Source organism: Pezoporus flaviventris, unplaced genomic scaffold, assembly GCF_033815535.1.
Source record: "Pezoporus flaviventris isolate CSIRO_AGI_PZ_B2104156 unplaced genomic scaffold, CSIRO_AGI_Pfla_v1 ptg000037l, whole genome shotgun sequence".
Classification (NCBI taxonomy): domain Eukaryota; kingdom Metazoa; phylum Chordata; class Aves; order Psittaciformes; family Psittacidae; genus Pezoporus; species Pezoporus flaviventris.
In genome coordinates, this window is record NW_026892585.1 from 14,246,867 (window position 1) to 14,268,136 (window position 21,270).

Genomic DNA, 21,270 nt, shown 5'->3' on the forward strand with positions numbered 1-21,270 from the left:
ATCAGCCAGACTGCTGACAGGAATTACTGTAATTTGTATTTGTTGCATTAGTTTGAGTCGGGACAGGGGTTTAGTGGAAAGCTTAAGATGACCTGTAATGCAGCATGAAAAAATTAAATCTGTCACAGCTATAATGCTTACAGTCAGTGCTGATGGCAGCTACCACTGACCTGGGCTATACGTAGAAAGCATCTTGTGTCAGTAAAACACTGCATGTTTGGAGCACAGACATCTTAAGCTTTTGCATAGGAAACAGCTTTTGGGCATCCTTTAAGAACTTTATCCTTTAACCTAAGTATACGGATTAGCTTGCACTGTGTTACTTTAAATATCATGTGGGAATATTGAATTTGTGTAATTTGATTTTGCCTTTTCATCTGTAACTTCCATTTCCTACATCTTCACTTTTATACAATGGAATCTAACTGCTGCGTTGAAAAATAAACCATCTAATGATTTTAAAGAGTACATTTCCTTTCTCTCAGAGATACTGTCAGATAAGCAACTTGATGAATTGTCCAATTACCAATCAAAACAGTATCTGCCTACAGAAACACAAATAGATTTGCCTTAGTCTTAGCTCACTTATGAACATCTGGTACTATTGGTTAAATAGCCATTTTTGCAGCCTCCCCAGTACTCAGAGCAACAGCACCACAAACCTGAGAAGGAGGAGACTTTCTTAACAATCAGATGACAGCTGAGGAACTCAGCTTCAGAACAAATTAGGATACAGATGAACTTCATGTCCTTCAAAGGCAAGAACAGCTGTCAAACAACAGATTTGTGAATGTCAGCAAATGTTAGAAGACAGGTTTCAGGCATTCCCTCTGGAGGCATAACATCAAAAAAGGACATCAAACATAGATGTACATCATCTTTAGAAAGAACATTGTTTCAAACATGTCATCAAGAGAAATGGAAACATTAGCCAGCTAACAAGTTTGCTAAAGATTACTTTGAAAATGAAGTACCATTTCAAACCACTTCTTTTGTTCCTCCCTCCTTTTCTTCTTGACCACTTTTTATAGCACACAATTAAGAGACTCATCAGATGCAACATTTTTTTTCTCACCAAAAGTATTTGTAAGCTGAAGAAGACCAGCCCCTGAAGGAATCTGCAAGAGACTGTGTGGCCTGTCAGTGTAACTTCAGTCTTGTATAGCTTAGTCACATTTCCTTTGAAGCTAAAGCTTTATCACTATAGGTTTTACAACTCACACAATTATGCCTTTTAAGTCTTACTACTGCTGTTTTACCATCATACTCAGAAAGGGAGGTAAAAGAGGCTGAACAGTAACACTTTTATTTTACTGACAGTGTAAAAACCAGCATCTCTGGGGAAGGGGGTGGAGGGAAACACGTTTCACCCACAGTAAACACAAATGCGTGAACTTGCCTAGGTCATAGCTTTTTAACCCGACAACATCCCCCGTAGCAAAACAAATACAGCAAGGCTACCGCCCTGCACCCATGAACACTATGGGAGAACTACAAATGTAGAGCACGTTTTCCCCGAGAAAAATGTACTAATTTGAAACCCGCTGCACCCTTGTAGGCCTGCACTAGGCTTGATACTGACGGATACGGCGACTGGGGTTTGTACAGCCGTGCCCACGTTTCGCGTCTACTCCTTTCCACCTCCCAGACACGCTGAGCGCTGGTGCCGGGTGTCCGAGTACCGGCACTTCCCCTCGACCCTCCCATTTTACCGCCTCGTGGCTCTGACACCTTCAGAAAACACTGACGAGAAGCGCAAAACGGGGACGAGCCACCGCCCGCCCCGACGTCCCCATCTCCATACCCTAACCCCCACAGCGCGGCTGGGCAGTGCGCGGACAGGACACGAACGGCCCCAGCGGGCTTTCTTCTTCCCGTGGGGCGCCCCGGGGACAAGCACTCAACCCCGCCGCCGCCGCCTCAGTCCCACCGGTCCCCGGCCCTCAGCTGGCCCACAAGGAGAGGAGCGCCGACCGACGCCTCAATACACGCACTGCGCACGCGCCCAGCGGCGCTGTCCGACCGACGGCGCCGTGGGCCAATGAGACGGGGGGGGGACGGGAGGGGGTCACCGCCGCTCTCCAATCGCTGGGCGGCATGCGGGGAAGGGGCGGGTCCCAGCCCCGGGGCGCGGTGGCGGGCATGTGGCGGGCGGTGGCGGCGGGACGCCGGGTGTTGTGGGCCGTCTCCGCCGCGGCGGCGGGTGCCCTCCGCCCACAGCCGCCCCGCTGGGTGGCAGGGGCTCCCCGCCGTGGGTGCGCGCCGGTCCGGGGCGCGGCAGGCGGCGGCGGAGGAGGAGGAGCTGGGGTGCTGGGGGCGGTGGCGGAGCGGCCTCAGGTGGCAGGTAGGGCGGCCTAGCCGGGGCGGTGGAGGGGTGAGCTGACGGGGTAAAGCAGCGGTGCGCGACACGGGACACCATGCATTTAACGTCCCGCTGGGTTTATGGGTCTGATTCTCTCGTGACTGGCTTCACCGTTCCGGAGGTGTTCCAGGGGTCTGCCGCAGGCCAGCTCCTCACAACGGGTGAGAGAGTGCGGGTGTCGAGCGGGCCCGCCCCTTATAGTAGGGCACTGCTCAAGGGCCCTCATAGCCTGTAACCGTGCGGGTGTTAAACTCTGGTTAACGCGGTGTTGCGGTCTCCGTTGGAGGTAAGGCCCTGGCTTGTCAGGCCCAGGCATGGCTGTGAAGCGGCACGTCAGTGGGGCCGCCGACCCGAAGGCCCGTGGCTCTGCCCTGTGCTTTCCAGCTCTGTGAAATGGTGCCCTATGCAAAATGTAACGCCTCGGGAATAAAGTAACTGGGACACAATCTCATTCTGCAGCTGCGGGAGGATCCTGGGAGTGCCTGATACGATGGAGTCGCTCTCACCTCAGCTGACACCACAGGATTCGGGGTCACGGCGTTTGTGCTGAGCCAGCGTTGCCTCCCAAGGCTCGCTGTAAAGCAGGGAGTCGGCAGTTAGCGTAGACCGAGCCCGTGCGTGGATACATACAGGAACTTATGTGAGGGCAGTGGTACTACGTTGGAGGTGTGATTCTCTGATGTACACTAGCAAAAAAATTACCCGATACAGAGAACAGTTATAGTAGCAGAATGGCTGGTTATGGGTGTAAGCATTGCGTACACAGAGCTGGTTTGTTGTAGCTGCTCTGCACATCTCTGTCCCAGATCTGACCATGGCGTTCAGTGTGGCAGAGTGTGCCTGGGGTTGTTTAGAGCATTCATTCCCTAAGTAAGCACTGGAGAATTCACATGTGGCTATGAGGCAAATATTTAACTTTTGTAACCACTGCGTCTGGAGGAGCTGTGGCCACTGCTAATTTTCTGCATGTGTGACCACAGCAAATGTTGAAAGAGTGCATGAGTCCCTAAGCTCAAAGGGGGACTTCATTTACAGAGATCTGATCCAGTTTCATATCCCCATTCATGCATATAATTATATGTAGCTATTGTTCTTTTGTTTGGCTTTTTCTTCATATTGGTAAATATACAGCTTGGCTTTGTGGTGGTGCTTGGGCTGCACTAACATTCACTTTATAGTGGCAAGCATGCATTGCTGACAGATTCAAATTATGTCTTCAGTATGCGCACAAGTGGCATCTACCTAATTAGGACAAATTAGAAATAAACAGATTTCATGGTGTGAACAGAAGGTAGTTGCACTAATTTACTAGTTTCTAAACTGGCTTGCTTAAACTGTTGAAAGACTAAAGCTTTGTCTACAATATCATGATCCTCTGTGGAAGAACAGATTAGGGAGAAAGAAAAAGAAATGGCTTTATTCAGGTGAAGATAAAAAGTACCTTCACACAGCATCGCATCAGCTCCATTTTCAATATACTGATTTAATCTACCTATGATTTTAGAGTAATTTCATCACCACGTGTTATCATGGGCCTGTTGACAAGCATTGTGCTGAAATGTTTTGACTTTTTTTCCTGTTGTTTTAATAATGTCTGTTGAAGTAGTTGAGTTTCATTCGTTTTAATTGAGAAATAGCCCATGATAGCATTGACTCTTAAGTAATAACAAGAAGAGATAAGTTACCTAAAAGAAACCCTGATGTTTGCTAACTGCTGTATCTAGCGGTAGTGTTACATACCAGAAGGGTGCTTAGTTCTCAACTTTGGTGGCTTTAAAAATCATTTGTTAAAATCTGATGTTCGTGCTGCATTGTCACTATCAAACCAAACATGGCTTAGGCTGTAAATCACTTCGTTGCCATTTGATATCTTCTGAAGTGGTTGATTTTTGCAATTAAAAAGAGAAATTGCCACTGTATTATTTTTTCTGTCTGTTCCAGATACCGTGCTTCCCAAGTTCAACATTGACTTTGTTGTAGCTCTGCTGAGGCAGGAGAATGCTAAAGACATGTGTGTCATCCAGCTACCTCCAGAAGTCAAATACTGTGATTATTTCATAATCGTCAGCGGATCTTCACCACGACATCTCCATGCAATGGCACAGTACATGCTGAAAATGGTAAGACAGTTCCCCCTGCACTCTCTGGGGTTTCGGGAATGGTTTTAAATGTTGTGACAGGAATTTTCTCAGGATTGCACATATATGGGTGTACCAGACAAGAAGAAACAAATTATCCGTATGTTATTTAGTCCTGAATGCATCTAGCGACTAACTGTAATGTTTTTCCTGTAGTGCTACTACTCAAAACATAGATAATTTATTTAAAAACCAGAGCTTTCTGTATTTAGAGCAGCGATGACGTTAGCACAGTTTGGTGGCTTGAACAAGAGTGATGTGAAATTCGCAAACTAAAATTCTGCCTCAAGAAGGCAGAAGTTGTATTAATGTGATTTTTGAACGTACTAAATTTAAGTGATTAATAGGTACTCTGTTACTTGCATAACTTGCTAGCATTACACTGACAGCTTTCCATCTGCCCCAGACCAGGAGCTCTGCAAGGGCAGAGCTGCTGGGGAGACCTGGCATCCTCAAACCTGGGAAGCCTGAGCAAGCACTCACGAGTGGCCAAGCTTTTCTGGCATTGAAAATTTTCTAGGCAAAAAGTAGGCTGAACCTTAAGATGTAAAGCAGAGCAGGTGCTCAGGAGTGCTGGTAGGCAGCGGGCTGGCTTTACCATTACAGTACCTAAACCATTATGGTGATGCGTGATCTACACTAAAAAGCAGAGGCGCTCATGTGTAGCATGAGTCTTGCTTTCCTTGCAGTAACTTGTAAATAGCAAAGTCCCAGCTACTGCTTACCACTTCCCATCTGGTTTCATGTTAGAGGACGAAATTAACACAACTCTCTTATAATCTGTTCACCGTTACACAGCCTTTAAAGACAAGGCTGAAGGAAAGTTGCAGTGGAGATATGCCTATTTAAATAGCTGATGGCAGTGCATGCAGGACTCTTTAGGATTTTAAGCAGACTTTCATGGGCATTGACAGTTACCTGCTTTTGAGGACATCTCGCAAGCTAACTGAAAGAAAGGAAGGTGAACTAGTTCTGAATTACATTTTGAAAGTTCTCCATTCTGGTTTGCAGACTGAGGCTGTTGTCCAGCAGCCAGCACTGTATGGGAAGGAGCAGGAATGGTGGTATTTTGTGAGAATTGCTTTCCCCTTGAAGTGGGACTCATTTGCTAGCCAGCCGTGCTGTTACAACCTGTTACACTGTATTGTGCCTTCCCTGGCAGAAAAGACTGACAGCAGCCAGGCAGTTTCAGTCTCTGTTCTGGTTGTGGCCTTGTGCTGAAATAAGTGTTTGGTTTAATAATTGCTTGGGTTTTAATTTGAGCTTGAAAAAAGTTTCAGTATTTGTTTTTTGACTGCTTCAGCTAAAGTAGAAATTGGAATAAGGGAGCTCTGTGAAGATGCAGTTGACTTCACATTTTGTTTTCTATGGATGCTTCTTGTAAAGAGACAAGTAGGTTATGGCCAGATCTGAAAGTGACAGTACTTAAGCTTCTAGTTGTCAAACTTCTTTAGGTGTGGTGAGTGCCTAGGTGGGAGGAGCTGAGCCTCTGAGCTGTCATACATGAAGGCCACCATGTTGCACATGGAACAAACCACTTTGCCTTAACTGAGCATTTGCAGTTGTGCTTTGAGCTCCCCCACACACAGAGTGGTTCATAGCTTGAGAACCTGTGTGCCAGTCATGCTTGCCTCCCATCTGGCTGTAAGTGTTGAGAGCATGTACTCAAGAGACAGGAGGTTTGTTTGAATGCTTTCCTCATGACATGGGTTGAAACTTGTTTTCTTCCCACATCCTTCCATCTGGGAAGAGGGTAAACTTGGCATTTCCAGCTCTGCATCCTTAACTAGCCAATATAAAACAACGAAAGGTATCTGAAAGGAAATAAAATTAGTGGTAATGGCAGCCACAGGTAACTGAAAGGCTACTTGAATGCCAAGCAATTGTATTCAGTGTTCATCTTGAGGAAAAGATGGGCACCTATAAAATTCATGGATAGATAACTATATGGGAATTCTGAGTATTAGGGTTCTAGATTTGATACTAAATCCCACTGAGAAATCTGTACTTGTTTTCAAGTGCTGCAAGTGTTTTGGTTTGTTTGGGATTTTTTGGATATTTTTTTGGGCGCAGATCCCAAATCTAACATGATCTAATCCATTAAAGATTCAAGACAACTCTAGACAACTCAGCAAGGTCAGTTTATCTGTTAAGTTTGGTTGCTTTTAAGTAAACATTATGTGTTTAATTTTCTGCCATTGTTTCTTCTCTCAGTACAAGTATTGCAAAGAAGAAAGCAGCCGTCATACGCGGATTGAAGGGAAAGAGACAGATGACTGGCTGTGCATTGATTTTGGTAAATATTTGTGAATCTGACACATGGGAAGTTCTGCATGAGCTCTCTGTTGAAGGAAGCATCTCACCATGTACCTTGATAGCTGTGAAGAGTTCACAATACTCTGCTGTTTTGAAGTCCCAGTTGTTGCTTGAACTCATTGTGGTACTAAATAATTTTTCACTAAAGATCATTGGCACCGAGAAGAAAGCAGTAACTACTCTTCATACAGCTAAAACAGCTCTTAATAAATTGAAGGTAACAGTGATGGAAACAGAAAGACTACTGCAGGCAATTTTCTAAGGTTTATGTAATTCCTCTTTGGGTGAGTGGGGCTCTTTGCTTGCTGCCTTAGTAGTGACCTATTGAACAAGACTTGTCCACTGTCCAGATCATACCATGACATGGAGCAAAACATCAATCCTAAGAAATTGAATTTAATTCTTTATTCTACAAGCGTGAAGCTCTCTACACAACCGTAGAAGACTGCATTCGGAAAGCACTTCTCCTTCACTGTGAGCTCTGCTTAAAAGCAAACATGGGTGGGTGGAGCACTGCAGCCAGCGAAATTAAACCTTGGTTACTTTACTGTTAATGGGTTTTATAGTTTAACTGAAAAGCAGTTGAAATTTAAGGGCATAACCAGAAAAAAACTGCATTAGAAGTATATTGGAATTAATGTTCTCTACTATTGTTTGCACAGGATTAATGAAAACCTGTAAGAAAAATCTTATTATGTCAAAATTTGGACCTATTTCATTGTAAAAACTACCTGAGAGATGTGAGCAACACACCTAAGGAAATTCACTTGGCTATAGCTCAATGTTACTGGTGATACAGGAAAGCTGAAGGGCCATCAGGGGACTCTTCCAAGTAAAATTTCTTTTTACTTACTGCCTTCTGTCCCCTAGAAGTTGTAACTTCTTTGGTCTGGAGTCTTGTGAAAGCATTTTAATTTAAGCCAGGGTGTTGTCCCTCTCATTCTCTTGGCTGTATTCTTAGAGTCTTTTAAAAGACTACCCAATTCCTAACACAGTTCAAGAACTTCAATCAGCAGTGTAAGAGGAGACCTCCCATCAGCTGACCTGTTACATCTAGCCAGAATGGGGATGGAAGACTTGAGTTCTTTGTGCAGCTGGAAACATAGTAGGGCTTTACAGTTCACCTTAATTTATTGTGAATTCTGTTCTGTGCAGGTAGCGTAGTGGTGCATTTCATGCTGCCAGAGGCACGAGAAGTTTATGAATTGGAGAAGCTATGGACCCTTGGTTCCTACGATGACCAGTTAGCACAGATGACTCCACAGTCACTACCAGAAGACTTCGTCTTTAGACTGACTCCAGACCACAGCGATCATCTGGAGAAAGAACTTCATACAGCTGTTGAGTGGAAAGAGAAATGAGTGTGCTTGCACGGGTCTGAGAGGCACATACAGACTTCATTAGTGACTTAGCAGTCACTACACTTGATCAGTACGAAACAGTGTTTATTGGATGTAGGTAGCTAAAGTTCTGAACAAGCTACAGATATGATCACTCATAGTATCCTGGAGGTTGGAAAGGAAGCCTTGATTCCAGCCATAAAATATCAAAGAGGGAATCCTATCATAAGGGAGCTTCCTGGGGGAGTCACTGTTGCAGTGGAATTTGCAGTGAGAAGAGCAGGGCAAAGAGCTGCTTAAGCTCCTTACCCTGAAACTCAGGTTTAGCCTCTAGAGTAATTGCTTTTCTTTGAAAGGCCTGCTTGTAGAAGCAATGCAAGAAGACTTGAGGTTTGCAAGATAAAACTATGTGAAATAGTACAGTTTAGATGAGGCTTCTGGTATTAAGCCATTTGCTTCTGGTCAAGATGAAGCAAGTCATGCTCTGCTCTGGAAGAGAAGAAAGAGACTGCTGTTGCTGAGCACATGAGCTGAGAGCAGCAGTGACAAATGTGCCTTGAGTTAACAAAACAGTAAGTCAGTTTTTTCACCCAAGGCCAATCTGGTTTTAGTAATAGTAATAAAAAAAACACAGCCCTGAAGAGCTTCAATTCCTTGTCTTTATGTTAAAACATTCAGCTCATTCTAAGTGTGCAGCTGGCTCCTTTGCTGGTTTTCCTCTCACCTAGTTTCTGGAAAAGAATGCTAAGCAAATGTACTATGACAGTGTACACCCCAGGTTCCTTTGAGATGGGCAAAAGTAGCTCTAAAGGAAGCCCTTTCGTCACTGAGCATTATTTGCTGTTGATGGGTCTCTTCAGCACTTCCACAAGTTGTGAAGTGTATTCTTTGATTGCAGCACGGTCTAATAACCAGTTAGTAGAGCTTCAAGATGGTAACACAACTTGTCTGGTTGTATTACCACACAAAGCAAGATGCTTTTCTCAACTACAGGACAGTGTTTTTGTCACTGGATTAGGATCTCTTCTGGAGAAGCTTGCTCAGCTGTGCATCAGGAAACGGGAACAGTAGATCTTTAGGGTAATCACTTTTCCCCCTACAGCCCCACAAAATAGTTGAAGGCCCTGTCTGCATGTGTTCCCTACACATCAGCTGCTGTTTGTGACCTTGCTTTTCCTGCTTACGGTTGTGTTCCAGGGGAAGGGGTGGGTTGGTTTTTAAGAAACAGGTAACCAACCTTCTCCTTCATTTCTGACTGGTCACTTTTTCTTGCTGTGCCTACTCTGTTCCTTGAGGAATAACTGCCCCTGAGTTCACCTGCTGTTCAATACCAGGCAGCAGATAGTTCTGCAATTTAAACAAGGACCATTTATTAAATGTGGTTAAACTGTGCAGGTAGATAAAACATCTTTGCCCTCAAAATAAATGGTAAGTCTGACTGCAGAGAAAGATTTTCATGCTTCATGAATGCTGTCATGAATGTTTCATGATATTTGTAAGTAATCCACATGGGGGAAAGATAACCTTGGCTGTCTTAAGAGTGATGGGTTCTAAATCAAACATTTCCTCCTAGGAGGGATATGTAGGAGTAACTTTGGATCGTTCCCCAAAACCATTTGCCTTTTACTGCTGTGGCTGAAGATAAGTAATGCTAGACGAATAGGGGCAGGCTCAGCAACCATTATGAGGCTATATGAATCCATATTTAGTAACTGGAACTACATACAGTATCTTGTAACAAAAAGAGCTCTCAGAATAGAACAGAAAAAGGTAGGGACCAGCTTCCCTGGGAGCAGGCTGGGACTCCTACAGCTGCAAAGAGGTCGTAGTCTGCAAGGCAAGACAAAGAAAAGTGAAAATAGAATTAACTGAGGAGACAAAAAACAGTAAAATAAAAAAGTAACTGAATTTACTGCCAAAGCACATTGTGAAGAGGAGCAGTCATTGGTTGGTATTAAACAATCAGGACTGCGGGCTCAGGAAAAGAACTGCCTCATCCCCCATTGAACAGAAGCCATCATAGTCTGTGCTGAGCTACTGCCATTCTTCAGCCAGGTTACCTGCCTGCCCAGGGGACCCTTTGATATGGGATCTGGGAATTAAAGCTGCTTTAGATGATCAGTACTGTGCAATGTTAAACCCCTTTTGGAGGTGAAACAATTGGGAATGGTTTCAGTTCTATGGATCAGGTGATTTCTGTGTCAAATAAACACAGAGCAACTTGTCCAGTGAGTCTAGATATTCATCATTCAGTCCTTTTTACAGAGGCAGGTGCAGGTTTGACTGCAGGATCCCTTGATGATGGGATGAACAGGAGAAACAGTTATCAAGGTGGAACTTCAGTAGTCATTTCACTGAATTCCTGCACTGCATTTGAGTAGCTTCGTTATCAAGCAGTGTGTGTCCATCAGTTGAGGGAACATCTGCTACATACAGCCCAGCTCGAGTGCTTACTCTGTGATTTTTCACATTCCTTTAGAAGTCCTGTGCCCTGGTACATCAAGACCATGCTGTCCTGCACAACATACATGCTTTGTTTAATGGAAACTAATACAAAGAGCGCATGCCTTTGGAATTGCAGCTTAGGAATAAAAGCTTTGGAAGGTTAGAAGCAAATAAAAGCATCATGATTAAGCAAATGCTTAAAACAGTCAGGGGTTTAGCTGTCACAAATGCACCAGCGATACAGAGGGAGGCATAACTTCTTATGATGCTGGTTCTGAGAAGATAGCTCCGTACTGGTGTGCCAAATTGAGCCAAGAGTTCCCTGTGAAATGCAATACCCTATGCAGCGTCTTCTGCAGACATCATTTCTTCAGTTCCCTCTTTCTGGTGGGTTGGCCCCCCAAAATGGGTTGTGAAGACAAGTAGGAGGCTGCAAGAGTTTGGAAAACCAGTTTGGTTTTCCACTCCTCTTTCAAAATCACAGAATTACATTATTCATGATGCTCCTTCGTTCTCCAGCCCCTCTCTCTCACTCTAAAGCAGTCACTTAAACATGTAGTTTCATTTCTATTCCAAATGTTAAAGAGGATCTAAATGGAGAGGCCATACCACCTCACTGGCAAGTGGTGCATGTTCAGGCATGGTGGTAGGAGTGAGATACAGGTTGCCTGCCATCAGATTTCCTTGCTAGTGGGACTAGTTCTGCCTATCCAGGTTTTTAGGGCCGTGTTGACTGCACAGCCTCATCATGCTGAGCACGCCAAAAGTAATCTGGGTAAAGCCCAGCTCCCCAGAAATCACTGCAATTCAGTTCTCAGTTCAAACCTGTTAAAGATCCGTTCTTGTTTGCTCTGGGTCAGGATGGTCAAGCACACATCCCTCCCACAGCAAACCAGCCTCAGGGAACTGCATGAAGCTGAAACCATGGACTGCAGGTTGTACTACAGACTGTATGGCATTGTTGTATGGGAGGGGGAAGATAAACTAGAAGTGACAGAAGTCACTGCTTGCATTAGGAAGTGCAAACATTATAACCTGGCTGCTGGCTGCCCTGGTAGCTATGGAATGAATATCTGTGAATGAGTGTTCATCCTTATCGAGTTATTACGGACAGAAAACCACCTTCAACCAAAGTACCACGAAACAGTCTGTCCCTATGCCTCATTAACTTAAAAAAACACCACACGACTTTATCTGATGATAGGAGTTAAACTCTTTATTCCATTCAGAGGCATCTGGCAAGTGGAGCTGCATTGGGGGGCACATTACAGATGAAAAATGATCCATACTTTGTGGATATTGAAATCATTTACAGTATTTACTTTCTAGCTATTCCCAAATACTCCATATTCCCAAGTTTCAATTGAAAAGAAAAACATGATTTACCATATTAAGTCTAGAAATTTAACGAGAGATGACAGTATTTAAATCAGCTGATGTAAATGCAGCACCTATTTGTAAAGTCATTTTTCTGGAAAATCATGAAGTCAAATCCTTCTCAAATGTTAAGAAAGGAATGTCGGACTGACTTAAGCCTCAACAGAAATTAAAACGCTATGACTTCTCATACTTCAGTAATTTTAAATTCATTGTAAGAACAAAAAACATTATCCTCCTAAAGGCTAGATGAAGGTCACTGTCAAAAAAGGAAAAAAAGAAACTCATTTCTCTTTGCTAAAACTACAACATAAGTTTGTGGTTTTTAAACCAATTAGTAAAGAAGAGATGCAGGAAAAAACCACTTCAGACCATTTTCAAAATTAGCTAATCTGTACAACAATGATCTTTGGGAAAATCATCTAGTCTATGTAGTAATGCCTCTATTTCAACATGAACCTAAGAGGTAGATAACAAAATGATGAAACAAATGTTTTTGCTCGTTGTGCCCCTCAAATCAGTGCAGCATGGTGATTCTGATCATCTCATGCACAAAAAACATCACAAAAAAAGGTTCAGAGGTAATAGCATGGCTCTGTCGACCACACACACAGGCGCGCGCGCGCACACTCACACACACACAGCAGTCTTTATGCACCATGTGTTGCCACATACTTAGTTTTTTCTTTTTCTTAAACTGAGGTAGACTGAAGTTTATTGTAGAAACTTGAATGTGTCACTATTACCACAATCATCATTCAAATTACATTTGGAAATTCAAAAATTTGGTAACTTTCCTGTTATCCCTGCCTTTTGACATTTAGGTTTGTTGGGTTTTTTTTCTTCTCCTCTAATGGTTGGTTGCAGAACGTGCATAAATCCTGCTGCATCTATTATAAGCCAGGCTAGAGAGGTGGTTGGTTTTGTTTGTTTAACTTGTAATAGTTTTTAAAACCTTCAAAGTGGCTTAGTGTGGCCCATAACAGCGGCTGGATATGTAAACTTAGCCTTTCATTATCTTTCTATGTGATCAAACACTGTTTGACCTTCCCCCATCGTGGTAACTGAAAGCAGTATGATGTGATCTGCAGACAGCGGAGACCCTCCTGGCCCCAAATAGGCTCCGGCAGATCAACTGTTCTATCAAACTGAAGATGAAGCTTGCTCTTTGAACAAAATGGCAAAGTCCAAATGGGCTGCAAATGGTTAAATGTAGCATTATTAGGTAGTGATGGTCAAAGGCACAAAGGGTTCATGCATTCAATCAAGTAGCACAAAAAAAAAAATTCAGCCTCTTGCAGCCTTCTAAATTTTTTCCCCCAACCCCAGCCTCTTGCCATCACTTCCTTGTCCTGTTCCCAATAAAGTACCGTCACAAACTTTTTCATCCCATCTTAAAAGAAAACTAAACGGCATTGCTGCTATCAGAATGTTGGCATCATTCACTAGCTTTTGAACATTCACTGAATTTTTTTTTTTCTCCTTTAGACAAATGATGGTGTTGAAGCCCTCAGCAAACCTGAGGCCGTGTTTTTTTTACCCACCTTACTCCCGTCAGCCAGCAGCTAGAAGTGCTCTGCTATATTTTTCCCCGATAAGTCTGTAAGTACTCCTGGCTGGTGGCTGATCAAATTTTAGTCTTTTTTTTAAAAAAATAAAATGCTCAAGAACTATTAAGCTTTATAAAGTATACAAAATACCAAAAAAAAAAAAGCAAAAAAGGAACAATTTCTCATTGAGGTACTAAATGCCTGAGGTAGTTTAGTAAAAATGCATATTTATCTTTTTATGCCCTGGCCAACACCATTCAACACTTCCCTTAGGTTATTCATGGCAGTGTTATGTAAAAATGCAACCAAATTCTTTAAAAAATGCCACTTGTTTCAACGTTGGGACTAACACTTAAACTCTTGTCGATTCCCTTGCTCTAACCCTAGCCCACCCGCAATCCCACCCGCCAAATGTGGTTGTTCTTTGACAACTGGACCTATAAGAGCAATGCCTTTTCTTTTTTTGTTTTTCTTTTTTCTTTTTTTTTGTTGTTTTTTCTTTACTTTTTAAACCAGTGAACTCAGAAGAGAAAGCTTCATTAAACCAAGTTCTAAAATTGTTGGGGAATAATAAGAACAATAAAAAAGACTAACGAGTTTATGTTAAATTGTGAGAATAGAACAAAAGGGAAGTGAAGGGGTCCTTATTTTTAAAGCTGGGTTTCAAAAGTTTGAGAGAGCCTAAAGAATACATTCTCAGAGACAGCGTTCAGCGGTTGCCTGGTCCTCGAACAGGTGATTGGCTTGGTGGATCTTCTGCATACAACTTCAACAGGTGCTCACCACCCGTCTCTCCGTCGCACAGTCTGTCTTTGGTCTGGCATCTGTCTCTGATGGGCCATTTCCTAAACCTTTATTTCCGTCTTGGCTGAGGCTGTCCACTTTGCAATGTTTTTTGCTGCTGCTGCTGCCTTCTTACCTGAGCCAGTATTTCCTGAATTTTTCTCTGAGCAAGCTGAAGGACAGAAAGAAGAAGAAACAACCCATCATGATGCCATGCTCCAGTGACTGCTGTCTACAACCGACTATAGGTGCTACTGGGAGTAAGAAAATCTGGAATAACCAAGTTCCTCATACCAACAAGGCTGCTCATTAGTTAAAATACATTTGGGTTAGTCATGATGCACAACTTAAAGTTCAACTGTTTTTCCACCTAGCACAACTACCTGCATGGTCAGTTTTCACATCAGTAATACAGAAAGCATGAGCATAGGAAGGCAGCTACCCACATCAAGATTATTGGGGCTACAGGCTACTTGCATTTTACTCCTCTGGAGATACTAATGTTTTATAAAAACACCCACTGTTTTAACAGAGAGTGGACAACTGTTTTATACACCAGGGAATCCAGAAGGTCAGACTAAGGAGTACCAGCCCCCCACCTTCTTCCTGAACTACAAGTCACCTGTAGCAAAGTATCAAAAGGAATCAGTCTAAACTAAGAGTTAAGAGAGGGAAGAAATCTTATGATCCTTTTCTTAATGATACTAAATCAACAGATTGGGCCATGTGGACAAATTGCACGTACAGATGCAGTCCTTGCCAGGTATTATGAGATGCCTTTTATCTCCCATCCAAATTTCAGTCCCACCACAACCTGGCTTTTCTTTTGCTTTAAAAGTTTTAGCAGTGCCAGAGTCTATATATATCAATAGGAGAATTTAAGAAGATTGTTTTACATATGTAACAGTGCAATATTGCGATAAAACTCTCACAGGCACGTGGGAAGTTTATTGCAGCAAGACAACTACAGCAGCCTGGCAAGCAGTGCCTTCTGTATCATAAGAGTCTTCTGTCCCTTGGCTCTGAACATAGATAGGAAAGAAAGATCATGAAAACATCAAGGCAACACAAGTTCATTCCATTTCCTCCTACCTGGCATGCATAGAAGTGACCAGTTATTTTCACAACCACCTGATCATTTTCATCAGGTGTCTGGTCACGAGGGACTACAACTTCTGCACTTGTCAAGTTTTGAAGCTCATTTACCTATAAATAGATAGTAGAAAATTGTAAACAAGCATATCCCATAACCACCAAACCTCAGAGATACTGCTGACCAGAGACAACATCCTCTAAATTATGGTTTAAAAAAAGAAGCCCACTAACAGAAACCATCTTTGTGCAGCAGTGTGTGTGTGTGCTTTGCAAGATGAGCCTTCTTGTGTCTCTAACATAAATTAGCACCCAGTTCTCTAGGTTTGTGGAAGTGTTTTAAAGACTAAATACAACACACAGAAGGTGTTAAATATACGACTTAAAAAAAGCAAATAGATGCCACAGTGTTTACAGTTAAGCTTACAAGTTTAAGGTCAGAAAACTCATCCAGTGTGTAATGTAGGGAAGAAAAAAAAGGCAAAGTATTTATATATTTTTCCTTGAAAAACCTCCACAAGATGGAGAACTCCAAACAGATCACTGAGAAGTATCCAGATTATTTTCAGTAACCTATCAGCTTCCATAGTGCTAAGGAGAATTAAAGTCTTTGTCCTGTTTACGCACATTTTATTTGAGAAACACATAGCATTATTCAATAAAAATGGTTCAGATGAACAGCTTTTCAGAGATGTTTGCCCTTAAGCCCTTTCACCACTGCAGGCAATGAAAGAGGCCATGTTGCCTCCTGACACTTAACTTCAAGATCCCATTGTACTCAAGGATGGAGACCCAAGACTGAACCATTTCTTTGCAAATATCAGCCAGCTCCTAACTCACAACCATATGAGAATACTGGAGTACCGGCACCTTTTCAGGATTGATGTTATTTTAAGCAATAAACTAAGCCTAAGAAATGCCATCAATTAAGCTGACGCAAAAATAGAGGTTTTTATAACACTGAGGTCTGAATATGTCTTGATTTCCTACCAATTATTTAGAAATTATGCTTTCATTCAGTTGTGACCAGAAATGCCATCTTCAGGCACAGTGGATTTGATCTTTATTAAATGAGATTAGTGAAATCTTTTGGCTAAATCTGGCATAAATTAAGGTTCACAGAAGCAGGTCTTGAGTGGTAACATTCACTCTAAACAGCAGAACTACATTTATATCAGTAAAGCCCTGCAGATCTGACTCTGGCTATTGATTTTTGTTAAGAGTATTGGCTAGAGATTGGCTTCTCTTGACTCCTCAGTAGAAGAAAGGAAAGCTTAATAAGTACAGCAAAGAAAATAGTCCCTGCTTTAATTTAGGATTAGGTATTAGTTAGTTGAATGTTTAAGCCTTATACATACAGATACACCGAAATAAGAAACATAACACTACAAGTATTATTTCAGCTACTTACTGTTTTGCCTCCTTTACCAATAACTCTACCAGCAGCATAGGATGGCACTTTTATATGAGCCTCAAGTTTCACTTCTTCTTTAGGTCCAAAGAAATTTTCTTCTTTAAGTTTTCCATAGATTCTCCCTTGAGCCTGCAAAAGTGCTTTCAGTTAGAGAATGCGTTTACTGAAATCCAGTTAACTGCAAGAAAGCCCACAGAAAGGAGAATTCTCAATACATAGCCCTGACAGAGTGTTTTCCCTAAAAAAAAAAAAATAAAAAAATGCTATAACTATTTCTTTAAAAGAAGTCTTTGTACCAAACTAGGAAGCACCACTGCCCAGCCTTAAAGACTGAATGACAAACCAGGAATCATGGAGCAGTTTCACAGCAATCATTATTCTGCTTTTCAGAAGAAACACAGCTTTTAAGAGAAATCATTGCGCTTCGGTAAAGAGTGGCGGAGAGAAAAACTGCCTGACTGAAACATTTCTTATTACACCCAGAAGCACAGAATGCAATTAATTGCCTCAGAAAACCGTTCTTTTAAAGATGTTAAACTGGAAAAAAAAGAGAAAAGCCCCCCCCCCCCCCCCCCAACAAGTCATGGGATAAAGCCTCCAGTTAGAGCAAACAGCTCACTTCGACAACCCATTACAACACATTGTGTAAAAACAAATCTGAGCTTGCCCAGTTTTCTAAAGTGAAAAATCAAACGAGATCTAAACAGCACCATGGGATCAGTATTACTCCGAGCAGCACATGGTTCTTTTCTGGGGAACACAGAGGTGCCAGGTAGCAAGAAGAATGTCCACTGAGACTAAGCTGATGAACGTTGCCGATTTTTAAACGCATTTAAATCCTTATTTCCTGTCACTGATCTGTGAATAATCTGATGAATGTGATAAATGGTAACCAATCTTCTACCCTGCATCTTCTAGAGGGATCAAAAGAACATTTCTACTGAGGTACAGAAGAGAGGAGCTCTGAAAAGACTGTAAGTGTAGGACCACAAAGCCTTTCCAGTTCAGATTCTTTGTCACCTTCTTTAAATCATGCTCACCAGCCTGTCACTGCATACATGCTAAATACAACCATTTTACAGGCCACTACTGTAATGGAATATGTAAAGTCCAAGAAGATTGTATGATGCGATAATTATTTTACATAGTGGCAGCTTATTTTGACTTATTTCTAGCTCATCTCCTAAAAGCCAAAAATTCATACTACTCTAGAATGGGTAAGATGAAAGGCATTTTGTGACCTTGGAGCTGAAAGTAACTACACAGAAAAGCCATATGAGAACTCAGTAGAACTAACACATTCTGGCACCATCATCAGCCCTAGAATCAGAAATTCCTTCTCCAGGAAAACACTTCAGAAAGGTTTGCAAAGAGCAGATAGAGTACTGCTCCCAGCCATCATCTTGAGCTGGAGATTTTGAAACTACTTCCAAATTTGTTAGAGACAGACAGTAACCAGCATAGCTCTTTCATTTCAATAGCAACACTTTCTGTGTGTGTAACACCTTGACAATCTGCACAGGCTGGAGGGTTCAGTAAGAGAGGTACTGTAGGAAACATGCATTACTACTGAATCATAGAACAAGGTGGGATGTTGACTTTTTTAAAGTCATAAATATACTTCCATCATCCCAAATCTTTTGGCTCTTGAAAGAGTCTTTAAGGAAAGAAAATAATCTAACTGGGCTGCAGCTCCTTCATAGTAAAATAGTGGCTGAAGTACACCGACTAGACTAGATTCCACTTTGCTTGCACATGTCTAAGGTCCAAGGCAACACGGTAATCTCTGAATACTGGTGTCACGGGTACACCTAAACTGTAGGGAGCACTGCAACAGAGGCTGTAAATAGTGGCATACTCTCTTCCCGTTGCCCTGCTAGTAATAGCACTGCATACCACAACATCCTCAGGCTACTGCAGCTGAGAAAGAAAGGGGTGCAGCCACTGCAGCTACCACAGACATGAATCAGCCAGCAGAATACAATGTAGTAGGGAAAGGATGCCAAACTCACAGGCTCTGGGATGACGCCACCTCTCCAAGTTACTTATCTGGGCAGCAGCTATTCCCTCTTCAAGGTGTTATGCACCCAGATTCTTGGTGCCTATCAAGCAATACCTTACTCTCAAAGGCAGAGAAGACCCTTCTTAAGCAGAGTTTAAGCATTAATGAAGCTTTGCTCTGACTGTAAAGCATGCTTCACATTAACAGTGGTGATAAAAGAAAGGGCTGAATCCGCTTCTGTCCATCTAAGTCAGGAGGACATTGCTCAAAGAGTAGTAAAAGACTACAAGGACTGGAGCTGAAGAGAGCCCCAAGGGATAACCCTTCTTAACAACACCAGAATATCCAGGAACATCAGCTGTCCTAGTACATTGATTCCTCCTTGCAGGGAGAAGCCCAAGTGTAGAGAAGTGAATGACTGATGTGGTTTTAACCAATATATGGGCTGCAGAAAACAGAGGTTTTCCTCCTTGCATGATCTAGGTTGAGGAGAAAAGCTGGCAAAATAACTCTGTGGGCGTCAAGTCTATTTTAGGAAAGACACCTGAGGTCAAGCCTTTGCCTGTGTTAACAGTCAGGATAAGGGCTAATACTCTATCATAAATCTATATAGGTTTATATATATATTTAGAAATATATGTATTTATCTAAATATATATTTATATATATTTATAATAGATTAATATATATATTTATAGATTTATAATCTATTTTGTTCTATTATTCCTCGAGAGTAAATGCAGTGGTACCTGATGGAAAGAAAAGGTAGCCAGAATCTGACCTTGTGCTGCTCCTAGGTCACAAGAGCACCCCATATGTGGAACATACCATGTGGCCAAAGCCCACATGCACACAGAAAACCTCAAGGGGGCAGAACTTCTAAATTATGCTTTGCCTTCAGTAGCTTCTCAAATGTATATGGTAACTGAGCATTAATCCTATGTGCATCTAGTTCACTATTACCACTGCAAAATGCCTGCCCTGGTACAGCTCCAAAACTCCTAAAGGCATTAGTGAAACTAATTATAGATATACCTGAAGTTTGTGCACCTCCTTCTTGCAAGATGTCCTGAAGCAAAAACATAAAGACAAAACCAAGAACAGGCAAGAGAATGATGCTAGCACATGAACTCTCAGGTAACTTTCTACCTGCTCTGAGACTTATCTGTGATGAAGCCACTGCTGCACTGCTTCACTGAGCTGTCTGCATCATTCCTAAAATGGTCAACTCCTTTTGGGATAACTAGATTTATCCCTTGGCACTTAAGGGAAAAGGCCACTCCAGAACTCAATTTGAACACAAATGGGATAATCAGATTGAGTATCTCCTTGTAGTTGTAGTGGAAATACAATTAGAAATCTTGTATTTATCTGTAGAGCTACCCAAAAAGCATTTTCCATTTGGCATGCAACAGTAACCTGGTAAGACTCAGTCTCTCATCTTGTCGGCTTTGTTATTTCAATTAAATACACTGAACTGTATGTATTAAGACAGACTAGAAAGACTGAACTATTGTGCTTGTAAGTAAAAGGGAAAACCACGAATGTAGTATGGCCATATTTTCATGCTAGGCTTGATTCTAACCTACATGAAACTTGCACCAGTTTTCAGGTGACCAGAATGTGGCCTCTGATAGTACTGCATTACTCATTCATACAAGATACCTTTCAGCAAAAGGGAAGCAAAAATCAAGTGTTTATAAAATTCTTAATAGACTGGTACTTGGAACCAAGTGGTTTGTTTTCAGTATTCCTTACAGTCCAAAGGCCACTACAGAATGACAAGTTTTTATGTGTTATACCTTGAACTGAGCTTCTGGAGGTCCAGTGATGATAACCATTCTCAGCTTGGCATCTGGTCCTTCAGCAGGGGCAATCTGGAATAGATAAGCATAGCTTTTGGTAGTTGTCTTTTGAAGGAATAGTTTAAAGCCACCTCCTCCCTGTTTCAGTCTCACATTCTGTTCAAAAGTGAAAAAGTATTCGTTACAGCAGTAGCTTTATACTTCAGTCATAACAGGTTTGTTCTCTTTAAAGTGCATTAATTAGCTATAATGAAATACAGAGAAATCAGCTAAACCATAAGCAAATTTACTTCTGAAAATTAAAAGCATAGCTACTCATCCACATACGGCAAAATCTCACAAGCCATTTTCATGTGACTATGAGTGGTAGTATATATGTAACCTTCAAAAAGACGAATGCTGTTAGTGGACTGTGACTTCCATCCCTACCCACAAACTTTAATAGTCTAACGAGTTTTGCTCGTTAGCAAAAGTTTGCATCCATACCCTTGAAAAAAGAAGATCATGTTACTGTTGTAACTAATCAGATCCAAAACTGATTCAGGTCCCTCTGTCCTGGACAATAAGTTAGCAGTTTCTAAGGGGTTTCTATGTACAGATACTTGTGTGACCCATATGAAAATTAAGCTCCACCAGAGCTGAGACA

General features: G+C 42.0%; 2 protein-coding genes across 3 annotated transcripts in view; one reads left to right on the top strand and one right to left on the bottom strand.

The window, feature by feature from the left end:
- The first annotated feature begins 2,137 nt into the window (after positions 1-2,137).
- Positions 2,138-8,745, top strand: MALSU1 (mitochondrial assembly of ribosomal large subunit 1). The gene is made up of 4 exons (XM_061464758.1): positions 2,138-2,344; positions 4,304-4,482; positions 6,715-6,796; positions 7,972-8,745. Exons 1-4 carry the CDS (start codon positions 2,143-2,145, stop codon positions 8,175-8,177), a joined length of 669 nt encoding a protein of 222 aa, XP_061320742.1. The 5' UTR covers positions 2,138-2,142; the 3' UTR covers positions 8,178-8,745.
- Positions 8,746-11,790: 3,045 nt separating this feature from the next.
- IGF2BP3 (insulin like growth factor 2 mRNA binding protein 3) overlaps positions 11,791-21,270 on the bottom strand; it is a 115,437-nt gene continuing 105,957 nt past the window's right edge. For both annotated transcript variants that reach the window (XM_061464759.1, XM_061464760.1), the window contains 4 exons: positions 20,622-20,696; positions 16,815-16,946; positions 15,404-15,517; positions 11,791-14,483 (listed from right to left, as the gene is read on the bottom strand). In XM_061464759.1, the coding sequence (XP_061320743.1) occupies positions 14,382-14,483; positions 15,404-15,517; positions 16,815-16,946; positions 20,622-20,696 (423 nt within the window). In that variant the 3' untranslated portion in view covers positions 11,791-14,381. The remainder of the gene's footprint in view (positions 14,484-15,403; positions 15,518-16,814; positions 16,947-20,621; positions 20,697-21,270) is intronic.